The following is a 17,492-nucleotide window of genomic DNA, read 5'->3' on the forward strand; positions in this document are numbered from 1 at the left end:
AACCACACTTGCAACTTTGGGCCGGTGGGCCGATGGCCTCAGCGTCAGGAAGTATCGCGTGATATCAGGTCTCACGATGTAACAAATTGCTTTACGGCACTGCACACATACACTATCTAAACATTTATTTGCTAGCCTTCTGTGTATCATACATACCTCAGTGGACATGGCTCCGTGCGTTCGCCGGTTTCTTTGAAAACAAATGCAGATGACAGGCGGGAGAAGATTGGAGGGGGCAGAGTCGAGTTTTGACGACAGTGTTGTCAAATATCTATTCCGAAGCTGTAGGGGGAGCTCTATAGAGAAACCCGCGAGAAAACAGCGAAGAAATCGGCAAAGCTGCATAGCGCCGCTTTAAAGGGATAGTTCATTCAAAAATGAAAATTGTCATTAATTAACTACTCACCCTCATGTCGTTCCGGCCCGTAAGACTTTTGTTCATCTTCGAAACACAAATAAAGATCTTTTTTGATGAAATCTGAGAGCTTTCTGTTCCTCCATTGACAGCTGCGCAACTACCACTTTGACGCTTCAAAAAGAGATCGTAAAACGAATCCATATTATTTGAGTGGTTTAGTCCAAATTTTCTGAAGAGACACAATCGCTTTATATGATGAATAGATTGAATTTAGGTTTTTATTCACATTTAAACATTGATCAGTGAACAACCGAGCCTGCTTGATGCATGAGAACAAACCTCTCACAGAAGCTCAAACGTGCTGCGTAACACGAGAATGAACCTCATTGGTTCTTGCTGAAGCTCAAACGTGCTGCGTAACGAGAATGATCATCATTGGTTCTTGCTGAAGCTCAAACGTGCTGCGTAACACGAGAATGAACCTCATTGGTTCTTGCTGAAGCTCAAATGTGATGCGTAACACGAGAATGAACCTCATTGGTTCTTGCTGAAGCTCAAACGTGCTGCGTAACGAGAATGAACCTCATTGGTTCTTGCTGAAGCTCAAATGTGATGCGTAACACGAGAATGAACCTCATTGGTTCTTGCTGAAGCTCAAACGTGATGCGTAACACGAGAATGATCCTCATTGGTTCTCACAGAAGCTCAAACGTGATGCGTAACACAAGAATGATCCTCATTGGTTCTTGCTGAAGCTCAAACGTGATGCGTAACACGAGAATGATCCTCATTGGTTCTTGCTGAAGCTCAAACGTGATGCGTAACACGATGATGAACCTCATTGGTTCTTCCATTTACCACAACTGACGTGTGAGTTGATCAATGTTTAAATGTGAATAAAAGCCTAAATTCATTCTATTCATCATATAAAGCGATCGTGTCTCGTCAGAAAATTTGGACTAAACCACTCGGTTCATATGTATTATAGTTTTACGATCTCTCTGTGAACATTTTGAAGCGTCAGAGTGTCAGTTGCGTAGCTGTCTATGGAGGGACAGAAATCTCTCAGATTTCATCAAAAAGATCTTCATTTGTGTTCTGAAGATGAAAGAAAGTCTTATGGGTTTGGAACGACATGAGGGTGAGTAAATAATGACAGAAATTTAATTTTTGGGCGAACTAACCCCCATGAGAGAAACACATTTTTGCAATGTTCTGCACTCCTTTGGCAATTTGTGTTTTCCACACAAGTAACTTTGTCCCTGCAGCGTTCGGAAAGAGTTTGCTCTCTTCCAACCCCTCACACTGCCTTTGAGTTCCCAAAACAAATAATGCTTACACCAAACATTTCACGGATCAATGGCAAAGCTTGTTTTCCCCTCAAGCACCAGTTAATCCAGTAATCTACAAAGAAAACATATTAGACTACAGTAAAAAAAAAAAGAAAAAAAAAAGCGTTCAAGTGGATAAGGTGTGGTCAAAGACTTGACTTCTGAGAATTTTGTGATGGTAATTTAAGTTATGGATGGTCACAGCACTATAAAAGGTAATTATTGGCGAAGGGCGGTCTCGTTCTTGGGACATGTGGGTGTTTTGTGACCTAGCTGAAAGACTGGCAACAAACACTGCAGGTGCAGCTTGAGCTCATCAGGGTTTCCGCATCAAAAGCGACTGGACTTCACTCCAGCAACACCAGACAGCCATGCCCTTGAGACCGAGGGCTTCCTCTCAACCTGGAAGAGCAAACACCCTTCCATCTCTTAAAAACATCCCAGTTCTGCGCCCGAGAGCTTCGTCGTCTCATTCGAAGTCGCCTTTAGAGGATGAGCTCTCCTGTCCGGTCTGTTGCGAGATCTTCACCGATCCCGTGGTCCTGAAGTGCAGTCACAGTTTCTGCCGGAGCTGCCTTCGTCAGTTCTGGAGCAGGAAAGCGGCCAAGAGGGAATGTCCAGTGTGCAGGAGGAAGAGCTCTCTGACGGAGCCCACCGTGAGCCTGGCGCTGAAGAACGTGTGCGACGCCATCATACAGGAGCAGAAAGTACAAGCGTCTGCGAGAGCTGGCTCAAATGCCGCCAACGGGACGTCCAAATCGGAGGCTCTTTGTGCCACTCACGGGGAGGGACTCAAACTGTTCTGCCAAGAGGATGAAGAGGTTCTCTGCTGTGTTTGTCAAACGTCCAAGAAACATCAAGGCCACAGTGTGTGTCCTTTGGAAGAGGCAGCAAACGATCTCAAGGTGATAATATTTCCAAGATTATTTCTGTGTTGTGGCATTATGTCTATTGTATTTACCATCCATATTCCCATTACCATAATGCATCCAGATGTTTTATTTATTTAATTTTAGATTTTTTAGAAAATTAATGCCAAATATTTTTGAAACAAAAATCTTGTTGAATTGCACTGAAAAAAAGAAAGAAAGAAATGCATTGCATTTACTGTGCTTGCATTTTAATGCATTGTGTATTTTTAGGGCTTGCATTCTTATGGGATGAAATTCAACATTGCCATATATTTAAGCTGTGAATTTCAATTCATAATATTTCACACACATTTTCATTATTAAAAATTCAATAATCCATATTCACCTTTCAGATTTCACTTCCAAATCATTAATTCTGTTTAAAAATACAACCTATAATGTTCGACAGGCAATTTTCAGTCCATTTTATTTTGCTTCCACAAATTCAAATTCAGGTTCAAATTCAACATTTCACACCCGGGAACCACAGGAATAGCAGTAGAGTACCGATGCATAATCTCCATCTGTTGTTAGTTGGCTCACCAGCAGGGGGTGCAAGCGGCTGTTGGCGAAGACCAAAGCAACAAGTATAGAGAGCCATAAAGAAAGAAAAGAAGGTAGCGAGAGTCATTATATATTATATGTTTTATATACATTAATTGATAGTTTATTTGATTAACTATCAATAATCTGCATCATGCCTGACACCTACATGAACACTTTACAGTTGGTTTTATGACTGTAAGTTATTCTCTTCAAATACTGTTGAAGTTAGAAACGTGTACCAATGTCGTATGTATAATTTAGAGACAGTCCCTAAATTTGCGAAATATCGAACGTCCAATTTCAAGCCAACTTTTTGCCAGTATTTTACTGGGAAGCGCTTAGCGTCAAACTTTGCGCGTTACGTTCATATTCTAAGTCCATCTGTTTGCCTGTAGCCTATAGTACCACTTACATTACCAATAAGGTGCGAGTTTGGTCTTTTATATCACTGTATTAGTCCATCAAGCTATGTTAAGCATTTTATATGTCCCGACGGCGAGAGAATCCAGGGAATCCCCTGCAGCACAGCGCTGCAATATATAGAGTTATGGAAACTAAACAACCGAGAGAAATATATGTCCACCTCAGTTTTAACGTTTGATCTGTACATCAGCATTGGGGAATATCATAATCTCGTTCACGGTAGAGAAAGCTGCTTACATGTACAAAAGTAACCACGAAGACATTGAATTTGAACATAAATGCAGCTTTTGTCTTCATCAGCTTTTCCACATAGTGGCCCTGATAATCATCACACATACACTCCATTTCTGTAAATTCGTTTTTGTGAATGAAATGAACGACACTCTCAACCGTTGCTGGACTTCGTCAACACGCACTTGCACCTCCTGCTGGTGAGGTCGACTAAAAGCAAATGAGGATTATGGATCGGCAATCTATTGCTTTTCCTGGAGTTCCCGGATGTGAAAAGCTGAATTTTCTGTCGAATCTGAACCACTGAATTTGAGGAAGCGAATTTGTAAAGCGAAAAAAATTTGACCGAAAATTGCCTGTCGAATATTACAGGTTGTATTTTTAAACAGAATGAATATTTTGGAAGTGAAATCGGAAAGGTGATTATGGATTATTTAATTTTTAATAATGAAGCAAAAATTCACACCTTAAATATATGACCATGTTGAATTTCAGCTTCTAAAAATGCAAGCCCTAAAAATACAATGGATAAAATGCATCCAGGTTAATGCAGTGCATCTTTTCAATCAATTCAACAAGCTTTTTTGTTGTAAAAACATTTGGCATTATTTTACTTCCATAATTATCTTTATTCTCAATTCTCATTATTGCAATACAATAAATACATTTTTTGCACAAATTAAAGTAAGCATAATAAATACTATTAGGATGCATCAATGCAATTTAACGAATATCATATATTATATAATAATATAGTTTTCACATTGTAGTAATGAGAATTTGGGGAAAATTGTGCTTGTCAGGAAAGCAATGTGATTGTTTTTAAAATGTCAATGGTAGGATACAGATTACCTTGCTTAATTGAAAATATTGTGGAATGCAGTAAATATGAGTAATTTTCCACAACCATAGAAAACTTGATAATATCTTGGAATTTTACAAATTGAGGTCAATACAGTTTTGACCTGTAATGACATTAATAGTGAATACACTTTTTATTTTTATTTTTTATATTTAATCAGAAATTGCTTTTGGGGTGCAACTTGTTGAAAAAAAAAAAAGTTTACGAACTGTCCTAGGCTCTGTTTACACCTGGTATTAGAATGTGTTTTGAATACATTTGAATAGAATACGTTTTGTGCTTGCCCACTTTTGGCCACTTCCAAAGGTAGTTGAAACCGCATTCGACCGGATTGCTTTTTTAGTGTAAACGCTCATGTGGTCGAATGCGTTCAAACAGCCACAAAACACCGCCTTCTCTCTGTCTATTGGCCTGATGCGCAAACGTTATGGGAAGAGCGCTAGCCAGACAGGATTTAAATGTTGCCAGCTGAAGACCCAATTTTGGTCTGAAGACGAAAAACGTTCCAAGCTCAATGTTCTCTCACCATTCCTGATTTCTAACACACACTCACCGCGTTCGGCATTGTCTTGCAGCTCTCAGGGAAGAAACGAAAGCTGCTGCTCTCCGTGTGTTTTTCCGTCGTCTTCTGTCGTGTTCATATTCATAAGATCTGTAAAAACCATACCTTTACAAAAGATACAGATTTAAACACCAGGTGTAAACAAGAATGTGTTTCCCTTGTCTACTTGTGAACCGATCGACCAAAACGCGTCTTAATACCAAGTGTAAACAGGGCCATAGAGTTGTTTTAAAGTCGAGTGAGATGTACATTTTTCTTTCTCCAGGAGGAAATGCGGCAGATTGTCATCCCACTTAAGAAAAGTCTTAGACTCCTCTATGAGGCCAAACAAGAATGTGATGACATAACAGTCCACATCAAGGTATCAACTGAGAAAGTTCCCGACTTACAAACATCATACGATACACTAACCATCAACAGAGACCTCCATTACTCAGTGCATTACCTTTTTTATGTTGGGTTCACATAGAACCAAAGGGAACAGACAGAGAAACAAATTCGCGAGGAGTTTGCAGAGCTTCAAAAATTTATTTTGAAGGAGGAAGCTGCAAGGATTGCTGTTCTGGCAGAAGAAGCAGAGACAAAGAAGCAGACGATGAAGAAAAAAGCTGACTTAATCACTCGTGATATACTCACCTTTTCACAGGCTGTCATGGCCATTGAAAATGAGATTGCTGGAGATGACAGCCTCTTTTTACAGGTAATCTGCTGTGTTTGGAATGTTAACTAATCTTGTCAATTTTGTATAAATATTAGCATAAGTAACTGATTTACATTTCCCCCACAGAACTACAAGAATGTCAAAATGAGGTAATCATACACTGCACATTTGAAAATATTTGATCGTTTTGTTTGCATAAAATCCATCACATCTAATCTGACTTTGTCATTACAGAGCTCAGATAACATTTCACGAACCAGAAACCATCCCCAAATCTCTAATCGATGTTGCGGAGCACATGACCTCCCTGAAGTTCGGAGTGTGGGAAAAAATGCAGAGTCTGGTGGAGTTCAGTGAGTGCTCGGTTATTATAGAGCTGGATGAGCTTGTGCAAACATTCAGGGTTTCAGAACGGGTTTCCTTTCAATTCACGAGTCGGAATCTGAACTGAACGTCTCTCAGGTTGAAAAGCAAGGACAGGAAGAGGAAATTACAAGCAGTTCAAAGAAATTCAAAGTTCAAAGTTGGTTTGTTCAACAAATGAAGGGATAAAAAATGTTTTCAGTCTTGTAAATCTGCTTCATGTTGTTTGGCTCCACTTTGAACTAAATTAGAGCATTCTGAGAAATATGGTACATAAAAAGGAAATTATACAAAATATATAAATATATTTGTATATTGCAGTATGTTAACATATTTCAATATGTATAGAATGAAATGTAAATATATAAAACATTTATGTAGGTGCCATTGCCAAAACTGACTATTAATATCTTCTAAAGTTTCTGGAAATTTGTAGAATACATAGAAATTAAATGTATTATCTATTAAATTATATTTATTAATATCTACACAGAATTTCTAAGAATTTCATTCCATTTTATTTATACAGCCTTAAAGCTGAATTGTGTAATTACTAATAGATTTAATTACTCATAGCGTCACCAAATAGAATTGCAAAAATGTATAATCAAAAAGGTTTCCAGAACACTGCACCCATCTGCCATTGGTCAAACAACCAGATATCCCCGCCCCAAAACTCACGCCATTGGTTGAGCTGTGAGGATGTCCAAACAAATTACAAATGGCTAGTTGCAGAAAGTATTTCACACTGAAAAAGTTACATGCTTGAATGACATTTGAGTTCAACTTTTTTTTTTAACACTGTTAAAGAAATGTTTTTTTTTATATATATATATATATATATATATAAATTTGTTATAATGTCTTCCCACTTTCTCCACCACTTAGCTCCAGTGACGTTGGACCCCAACACAGCCTACCCCTGTTTGTCTCTTAGCAAGAATCTAACAAGTGTGTCCAACACGGGGGTGATGAAACAGCTGCCTGATAACCCTGAGCGCTTCGACCACTTTGTTTTTGTACTGGGCTCCAAGGGTTTCACCTCCGGATGCCATTCCTGGGAGGTGGACGTGGGCCAAAATAATGACTGGGTTATTGGTGTGGTTAAAGAATCCATAGCCAGGAAAGGCAAAATCTCTGGCTGTCCAGAAGGAGGATTCTGGACCATCGCTCTCTCTGATGGGAAGTACACGGCCATGACCACCCCGCACACACCACTCATGCTGAAGGGACACCTGGAGAGGGTTCGCGTGAAGATCGACTATGGTGCTGGAGAGGTCAGCTTCTTTGATCCAGTGGATGTCACACCCATCTACACATTTAATGACCACTTTACTGAGAGGATGTTCCCTTTTTTTTGTCCGGGGGCAAATATAAATGGGAACAATCCAGGGCCACTTAAGATCTGCCCTGTGAGAGTGGCAGTTTGGAACAGTGCCTCCTGGTGACCGTTCAACAGCTATGTTGCTGTGTTCAAATATGAACATATTACTCCCATTCTTGCCTCGTTGCATTGGCTATAAGATATAGAATCGAGTTCAAACTTTTGGTCTTGGTATTCAAGTCCACCAATAACATCGCTCCATCTTATTCTTGCAGACATCCTCGTAAGTCATGTTCCCACCAGATCACTTAGATCCAGTGATCTTGCTCTCTTAACAGTGCCCAGAACTAGATCTAAATAAACACAAGGGTGATTGTGCGTTTGCTGTGGCCTGTCCCAATCTGTGGAGTAAGTTGCCACTAGCTATTAGAATGGTGCTGATTTAAAACTTACCTACTCTCTTTGGCATTTTAAAAATGGTTTGTATCATATGATTGTGCTACTTGCTTTAAATTTTTATTTTTGATGTATTATCTTTTGTGTCTACTTTGTAAAGCACTTTGGTCAACTTAAGTTGTATTTACACAGTGCTATATAAATAAAGAAACAGAACAGATGTAATTTTCTTCTGCGTCAGAGCTGTCCAGTAAATACCTGCTGAGACGAATTTTCCGATGTAAAATCTATTAACTACACTCATAAAAACAAAGATTCTTTATTGGAATTGATGGTTCCATGTAGAATCTTTAACATCCATGGAATCTTTACATTGCGCAAAAGGTGTCAAGGTTGGGTGAAGGGATGAGATGAGGACTTGATGCAGAAAATAGGCTTTTTATTTGTAATTTAAAACCAAACAACGGCAGCAGGACTAGACACTATGGGTATACGATGACAAACTGGCACAGGACTTCTTCTTCTTCTTCTTCTTCTTCTGTTTATTTGGCGGTTGGCAAACAACGAATGGTGTGCATTACCGCCACCTTCTGAAAAGGAGTGTGGATCTGGACTACTTACTCTCTATAATAATAATAATAAAAAAAAAATAAAATAAAATAAAATAAAAAATAAAAAATAAATAAATAAAAAATTAATAAAGCAATTATATTCTCCTTAATAGACCCGTTTCTCTTAGGAAAAGGAACAGATAGCTGTAGCATGTTTCTTCAGACTGTCTCTGTAATAACCCTCTAATCCTTAAGGGTATTTGTTCAGCTTCAAGACACCTAAGTAACTTCTGCCTCTCATACTGGTACTTATTACAGGACTCTATCACATGCTCTATAGTTTCTTGAGTATTGCAATCACTACACGTGCCATCAGCATGTTTTTTCATTAAAAACAAGGTGCTGTTCAAACCTGTATGGCCTAGCCTCATCCTAGAGATCACATCTTCTTCCTGAGTATTCCTATGTACGTTTCTGCACCCTCCCACATTCTTTTGAATATTGTAAAAATGTCTACCAGATGGTTCACTGTCCCACAACTTCTGCCACTTTCCTCTCAGTTTATCCTTAACAATACTCTTAATTTCAGCCTTACTGTATTTAATTTCCATATCAATACTAGATCGCTCTGAAGCTTTCTTAGCATACTGATCTGCCAACTCATTCCCTGTAACTCCAATGTGAGCTGGTACCCACAAAAATGTGACACTGATTCCTGACTTCTGCAGATTGTTTATTAATTGAGCTATGTCTAGTACAATATCCTGCCTTGTCTGAGACTGTAGGTTCTTAATACTACACAATGCTGAAGTTGAATCTGAGACTATAACTATATTTTTTGGCCTAAGCCTATTACTCTCGCTCCATACAATGGCACAGGACTGCAAACACAAGGAGAATAAGTAGGAGAGCAAATAAAGCAGGAAACGAGGAAGGACAGGTGGGGCAAATTAACCAATAATTAAATAACAAGAAGGGCAGGGTTAGACAATAGACAGGAGAGCACATGGCACAAGGAAACATACATGACAAGCCATGTGTTCACAACAAACATGACAAAAACAAGAGCACATGGTCAGCAAACACCATCACAAGCCATGTGCTCAAACAAAACATGACACCAGCATGCAGGCAGAGAGCCCTCACCGAATGAGTGTCCACAGCCCAAGACAAGAAGAAACAACTCAGCCAAAAGAAACACGAACCACGTGCTAAGCCAAACACAATACACGTGTGGACAGAAGAGCGTACGGTCCAAGTGAACTCGAAACAGGATACTCACAACAGAAAACACGGACATTTATGAATGTCCGAACCCCGACACAGAACCCAAAGCAAACTAGACCGAAGTGCCGGGATCCAAACACCACGCTCTGAACAGAGACGAAAGAGAGTGTAAAATGAGATTTGTAAAATGTTATTCACACTAAGAAAAACATGATTCTTTTAAGAACTGTAACATTCTTCGGAGAACCGAGAATGGTTCTTAGAAAACCCCATTTTTGGTACCTACATTTTTAAGAGTGTATTATCCTCTAGGTCATTACTCACTGAGACTAACTACAATATCTTTGAGATTTTCTTCCACTGTGGACTCATGCTGGCGTCCCAGTTTAGGCTACCACTCTTGTATGTTGCAGCATTAAAGAAAGACTCGGTTCTCTCACTAGCATTTATTCAATGGCCAGAGCTCTTTACCATTCCTTGGAGAGATTGAGCAAAGATAAGTATGCTTACTCTTTATATAGTAGTCGTCAGCCCATGGTGTTTACGTTCATGACACAAACTGACAATAATTTATTTTATAAACTTTTTCTCAGAACTGAAGTTCCCATTATCAGTGTCGACCCAACGGCTAGCCTTGAATTCCCCACCCCGCAACAGTTCTTTATCTTAACTCAGTGGATAATGTTTAGCCAAAACACATCACTTGTTTTTCTTAAGTTTCTCGCCCAAATAGACCCACAATTTCAAAACAAATCTTCTAATAAAAGCAAAACTATATACAACATTTCCTCACCTGCAAAACAAATTTCAAGCATTTAAAGGGATGGTTCGGAGTAAAATCAACCTAGGGTCCTCTGCACCATGACCTCGAGCCAATGTAGTCAGTAGTCAATGTAGTCAGTAGTCAATGAATAGATAAATCTGAAACACATTTCCAAATATCTGATTTTAATCGAGTTTCAAAACACATTTTCCTGCCTGTCTCAAAAGAGCCTTCTTGTGTACCTTGCTGATACTGTATGGGAATGGCTCTGGCAGGGATGGCATGATGACCATAGATGATGCATCTGAGGAGATGTTGATCACAGCTGCTTTATCACATGACATCCCTGGTTTGCCACTAGCTTTAGCTGCTGCACACAGATACGGCAGGTACTCCTGATTAAAGACATTCACAACCAAGTGTTTTAGATAGTGCAAGAAATCAAGACTTGTTTTAGATTAGTCTTGTTTCCCAAAACTCTTTCCATTACCCTAATGACAAATAAAGGTCCCATCACATTGGTGTTGAAGGCTTGGATCATGTCCTCAACGGTGGTGCTCCACATGGATTTTTGTGGCAACACTGCAGCATTATTTATGATCAGGTTCAAACCATTCTTGCCCAGTAGAGAACCCACTTTCTTGGCAGATTCTTTGATACTTAATGGATCAGCAACATCTAATGAATAACATCTAACGAATAACAAAGGTTATTTCTAACCTCAAAAACAACTATTACTGTAATGTAAAATGTTGTCTAAAAGACAAATCCACATTTACCAAGCTTCACGAGGGTGACAACACCTGGATGTTTTTTGGCCAGTTCTCTCAGTGCCTGAATCAGAAAGAAAATGTGACTGATAAAATGCACATTTTTATAGATGTCTTCTGTCCTAAGCTCTTGAATACTCACCTCAGAATTGGTCCCATCTGGGTCACGACATGCAGCAAAAATTTGGGAGCAATGGGCCTCCAGGAGTTGCTTGACCATTTCTAGACCCAAGCCTCGGTTGGCCCCGATCACGAGAGCACTACACGGCTTTAATATCGCCATATTCAAAGATGATCAGTCTGGTTTTATTACCCAACCTGCCTCTCTATCAGGCTTTTTATATGGGATGCAGAGTGGACGCCACACCCCATATTGCACTGGTCTGTCATATTGTTTAAAAGAGAGAGAACCTTGCTGAGTCAATATGATATTTCAAAGTGACTCAGCATAAACCTATCGGCACTAATATATTTGAGTAATAAAATTGTTTGGACGCTTTCCAAAAAGTTATATTACTTTATTAAAATCATATACACTGTTTCAGAAGTGAGAGTAGAGATTAAAGGTCTGAGCTAGAAAACACAGCAAGGTACGTATGAACCATAAACTGATGAGCTGATCAGCAGCTCCATTATCGCCAGTGTGACCTTAAGCAAGGTATTTTTATCCATAGGTTGTTCAAGAGGAACATTTCCTTCAGTAATTTAAGGGGAGCAGACTCCCCTGTGGAGTCCCTGTTTTGCTCACGGTTGTATCAGACACACATCCGATAGGCAAATTGTAGGGGGTCCAATGATGTCTTTACTTAGGGGCAAATGTGCTTTCAGGACCAACCTAAGTCCTATAGGTTTGCGAGGTGGAGCCTTTGTGGATTGAACTTGTTGGTCCATCACATCCCACAGATGCTCAATTGAGATCTGGGTAATTTGGAGGCCAGAGCAACACCTTGAACTCTTCATCATGTTCCTCAAACCATTCCTTAACAATGTGTGCAGTGTGGCAGGGTGCATTACTCTGCTAAAAGAGGCCACTTCCACCAGGAAACACCATTGTCATGAAGGGATGTACCTGGTCTGCAACAATGTTTAGGTAGGTGGCACGTGTCAAATTTTGACAGGGGTTATCATAGGCACTCTGATTGGTCTGCAGCCCCATACGCAGCCGAGTGCGATGCACAGTGTATTTTGACACATTCCTCCCATCATTAAAATGTTGTGTGACTTATGTCACAGTAGACCTTCTGTTGGCTTGGACCAGACTGGACAGCCTTCGTTGCCCTCATGCATCGATGAGTCTTGGGTGCACACAACCTGTCACCAGTTTGTGGTTTGTCCCTCATCTGACCACTGTTGGTAAATTCAATCCGTGTTCACGACTCCGTAGTGACGCTGCTGACGTAAGACGCTGCTGACGTGTTATCTGGTGCGCCCGATCTTCGTTTACAGTCTGAGGGAGACGCACGCTGTATTCAAGCTATTCTACATTGTTTGTATTTTGGTATTGCTATATTTCACCAGATAACACGTCAGCAGCGTCGTAAGTCAGCAGCGTCTTACGTCAGCAGCGTCACTGCGGAGTCGTAAATGTGGATTGACAAGAGACCCGGAAGAGAATACTATGCTGAATAAAGTCGTAGTTTTTGTTATTTTTGGACCAAAATGTATTTTCAATGCTTCAAAAAATTCTAACTAACCCATTGATGTCACATGGACTACTTTGATGATGTCTTTATTACCTTTCTGGACATGGACATTATACCGTACATACATTTTCAATGGAAAGCTCTCGGACTTAATCTAAAATATCTTAAACTGTGTTCCGAAGATGAACGGAGGTCTTACGGGCTTGGAACGACATGAAGGGGAGTTATTAATGACATAATTTTCATTTTTGGGTGAACTAACCCTTTAAGAGCTCGCTCAAGTATTGTGGAGCTAAACTATTTAGTGCTTTGTTAGTGATCAGCAATTTTTTAAAATTTATACGATGTTTATAGGGAGCCAATGCAGTGTTGACAGAACCGGGCTAATATGGTCATACCTCCTGGTTCTGGTAAGAACTCGAGCTGCTGCATTTTGGACCAGCTGTAGTTTGTTTATTAAGCGTGCAGTGCAACCACCCATAATAGCATTACAATAATCTAGCCTTGATGTCATGAACGCATGGACTATGTGCTCTGCATTTTTCTGCATTTAATTTAGATATATTTTTAAGATGAAAGAATGCGGTTTTACAGATGCTAGACAAATGACTTTCAAATGAAAGATTGGTATCAAAGAGCACACCCAGGTTCCTAACCGACGACGAAGGTTTGACAGAGCAGCCATCAAGTGTTACCCTGGTAATCCAGAGTTCTCGCGAGAGCACAAGTTGAATTTGCTCAGCGAGTTACTCTGGTGTCGAGTAATGATGCTCATTAAATATGCCCCTCGATCTGAGCTGCACCAATCACATCGGGTTATCTGATATAGGTGGGCCAGAGGCGAGCTAAACAGAAGACGACAGCGCTGTGACGTCAAAGTCATTAGTAAACATTGCAAGATGGCTATGGATGAATACCAGTTGTTTGAAACGGTTTGGCCGCTACAATGAACGAGTTAGACTTGGCTTTTTATGTAAAACAGGAACAGAAGATGCCACTTGAATCGTTCCTTTGCAAGAAGGACGTTTTTGCTGTTTTGCCGACCGGATACGGTAAGAGTATAATCTACCAGTTAGCTCCGCTGGTAGCTAAGCGTATGGGGTTTATTGTTGTGATTGTTCGTAGTGTTATCCAATTGCGTGCAGTGAGATTTTCAAATGCATGCTTGGTGCTGCCCCTCGAGCTGGGCGATTTTCATTAGTCGACGCCAGACCATTAATCTTTTAGATTTAGGTCTGTATTTCCAGGCTAATCAAGTGTTAGACAGTATTCGACATTATTACGTGAGAAAATTTTTTATCCAATAATTAGAATCTCTGTTTTTTTCAGAATTAAGTAGTAGGAAGTTGCTAATCATCCAGCTTTTTATATCAGCTATGCATTCCGTTAATTTTGTGAATTGGTTAGTTTCGTCAGGGCGTGAAGAAATATAGAGCTGCGTATCATCAGCATAACAGTGAAAACTAATGCCATGCTTCCTAATGATATCTCCCAAGAGTAGCATGTACAGAGTGAATAGCAACGGCCCTAGTACTGAGCCTTGTGGTACACCATACTGAACTTGTGATCGATAAGACATCTCTTCATTTACTGCTACAAACTGATAACGGTCAGATAAGTATGATTTAAACCATGCTAATGCAAATTTTAAAGTCTATTTAAAAGAATGTTGTGGTCGATAGTGTCAAATACAGCACTAAGATCGAGTAACACTAATAGAGAGATACAACCATTGATAAGAGCAAATAATTTGTAACTCTAATGAGAGCAGTCTAAATCCTGCTCACTATGGTCACTATGGTCTACGGTCTAAATCCTGATTGAAAATCCTCGCAGATATCATTTCTTTCTAAAAAGGAACATAGTTGTGTTACAATAAACTATAACAGTCAGCTTAAGTTAGCTACAAGTTAAATGTCAAAATAACTCCAATATTATACACTAGATTTGTGTGGGGTGGGGGTAAATTAAGCGCGATCTGCTGTGACGTCACAATCATATTGCATTGTTGTCTATAGATCTACTTGAAGTGGACATATTGAGTAGACATGCTCCCTCGGTCAAAATCGAGGTCGAGGGTTCGTCACCCACTTTCCTCACCCACTTGATGAAGCTGAACACACTTTGAAATGGTGGCAGGGATTCCCTGAAGGGGAAGTCCTTAGGAAAGTTCTTGAGCATATGTCTAAAAGTGGAGGTAAACACAGCCACAGTGTTCTTAAAGACCTTGATTTGCTGGCTCAGGTGTTCAATTAGGGCTAGAGCTAAACTCTGCTGGAGTAGGATTGGACTGGCCAAATCCAACCTTGGAAAAGCTGTGTGCCGGTGTGTGTGTTAGTCTTCTTGGTTACAGGTTAAGGAACCAGTGGCATTATTGGAGAATGACTGAGTTGTTGTTCGGGACATGCTGGCGCCCAGCAACCTAAAGGCATTCTCTCACTGCCTTAAGAAAGATAATACACATAAATTAGGATATCTCCTCGTATTTTCTATATGTGTTTGTTATTTATAACTCACGTCAGACTTCAGCCCATCTGGGTCACGACAGGTAGCGAAAATATGATGTTTTTGACTAGAATCCTCAGAGAGTTGCTTAACAATTTTTAAGCTCAAGCTCCTGTTGGCTCCTGTGATCAGGATTTTGCATGCTTTCACTGCTGCCATGTTCTTATGGTTATCAAGCTGCTTCTGTCACCCAATCTGACCCTACCTGTGCTTTTTATGTGAACTTTGTGCAGGTGATTATGCTATGTCATACTGTATGAGGTTAAGAGGAAAAGATAAGTGATGTGAACAGTCAAAGAGAGAGTGAATTTAAAAAACAAGCTATTTGTTACATGCTATATTTCAGTTTTATCTATGCTGTCAACTGAAATATTAACAGTGACTGCTTGTTAATGAATGACTGATGACTGATGGGTGTAACAGTGGCAGCTCATTCAAATAAAGGTGCAGTCCCTGTGAAAGAATGTACAGAAAACAAACCTTTATTGCCTGGTGTACTTATAAAAACTAAGATTTTCCACAAGCTCTTGATTTTTAGCGTACAATATGCATCAAGCAGTTCATAAGTTATCCAGTATGAATTTTTTTCTTTCCAGGGAACACAAAGAGAGACATGCTTATCATTATTTCTTAAATACAACAGACAAGAGCGAGTGATTGGTTCAGTAAATCTCAGCTGGACATTCTAAGCCAAATTCTGGCCAAGACCTTTCAATCAGTGGTATGGCCACTTGATGGTGGGAGATCCATGATGAAATGCACTCCTAGGTATGACCAGGAATGGGTAGTTCTGCTACGTTGGGCATAACCTTTTAGAGAAGACAAATGGATGGAGTTAAGCAGGGTCCCCCTGTCGATGAGAAAGTATGGCTCAGATACTGGTGGTAGAAGCATCAGCTACAACCACAAGGGTCAGATCCTCCTAAATCAGGATGTAGGATGACCTGAGCAGTGATAAAAGTGTTTGAAAAAAGGGTATGAAAGGCTTTGGGTGCTCAGTAGTCCATTAGAACAGTGGTTCCCAACCTTTGTCCTCGAGTACCCCCAGCACTGCACTGTTTAGATGTCTCCCAAATCAAACACACCTCACAGCTCATCAGCTCAATAGTAAAGACTCCAAGACCTCAGATGGGTCTGTCAAATAAGTGAGACATCAGAAATGTGCAGTGTTGTTGGTTCTCCAGGACCCGGGTTGGGAAACACTGTGCTAGAAGTTAGAAGCTGATAAATCTAAGAAAGAACTGCAGCTCTTTCACAGAGGTGGGTTGTGGCTATGTTTGGACTGCTTGGATCAAACATATCCAAGTTTAGTTAGAACAGTTTCCAAGTTTTCGAACCATCTGGACAGAGAGCTGGTGGAACATGCATATGTCTGTGTGGCAAGCACCCCACCGGCCTCGCACCGTTCTCTCACGGTCCTCTGCCTCATCCTGCTCGACACAGTCTGCCTTGAGGAACAGCTAGTGCTCACAGATTTTCAAGTACCAGCTTGTTTTACCTGTTACTTCCTGTATACCTCAGCTACTAGTAGGGATTGGTGATATGGCCAAAATGTATTATTTCATGATTAATTTAATAATAACGATACTGTATGTGTCATGATAGTATTTTTTTTTAATCTGTTATTTAAAAAAACAACACACTTTACAAATAATAGGACAAGTAGGGTAGACAATAGGATTTATGTGATTGCGATATATCATTATTTTCCACAACTCTTCTCCTCTTTATTTTAACCTCTGTTAAATACCGTAGGTATTATTTTCTCATGCTGTGCAGATTCTCCAACTGTCCGCTCTACTTCCATTATGGATAAACATGAGACAAAACATGTCTAAACTTGTCATTGCAACTCACAGAGTTTGGAAGTTTTTATTTGCTCTTTTGATGCACTGTAAGTGTTTTATATATCACCCAAGTACATAAATAGGCTATATTGTATAGTAATGATAGATCTACTCCTACAAGCTGAGACATTTAGAATATGTCGACGTGTTTAATAAGCAATTTATTTTAAACAGTAAGATGATTACTTTGTGGTCCCTCTGAGGAAATGCCACTATAT

General features: G+C 39.8%; 2 protein-coding genes across 2 annotated transcripts; one reads left to right on the forward strand and one right to left on the reverse strand.

The window, feature by feature from the left end:
* Positions 1 to 694: 694 nt before the first annotated feature.
* Positions 695 to 8,316, forward strand: LOC311093731 (E3 ubiquitin-protein ligase TRIM39-like). The gene is made up of 6 exons (XM_084131326.1): positions 695 to 2,594; positions 5,490 to 5,585; positions 5,694 to 5,924; positions 6,012 to 6,034; positions 6,120 to 6,238; positions 7,137 to 8,316. Exons 1-6 carry the CDS (start codon positions 2,061 to 2,063, stop codon positions 7,694 to 7,696), a joined length of 1,563 nt encoding a protein of 520 aa, XP_083987452.1. The 5' UTR covers positions 695 to 2,060; the 3' UTR covers positions 7,697 to 8,316.
* LOC311081027 (uncharacterized protein) lies at positions 7,861 to 11,562 on the reverse strand (the record flags this gene model as incomplete). The annotated part of the gene is made up of 7 exons (XM_084111396.1): positions 7,861 to 7,925; positions 9,037 to 9,204; positions 9,376 to 9,400; positions 10,752 to 10,904; positions 11,000 to 11,187; positions 11,289 to 11,343; positions 11,422 to 11,562. The coding sequence occupies 7 exons, from the start codon at positions 11,560 to 11,562 to the stop codon at positions 7,861 to 7,863; spliced, it is 795 nt and encodes a 264-aa protein (XP_083967522.1).
* Positions 11,563 to 17,492: the final 5,930 nt, after the last annotated feature.

Source organism: Abramis brama (genome assembly GCF_963993115.1).
Source record: "Abramis brama genome assembly, chromosome: 1".
NCBI classification, from domain to species: Eukaryota; Metazoa; Chordata; class Actinopteri; order Cypriniformes; family Leuciscidae; genus Abramis; species Abramis brama.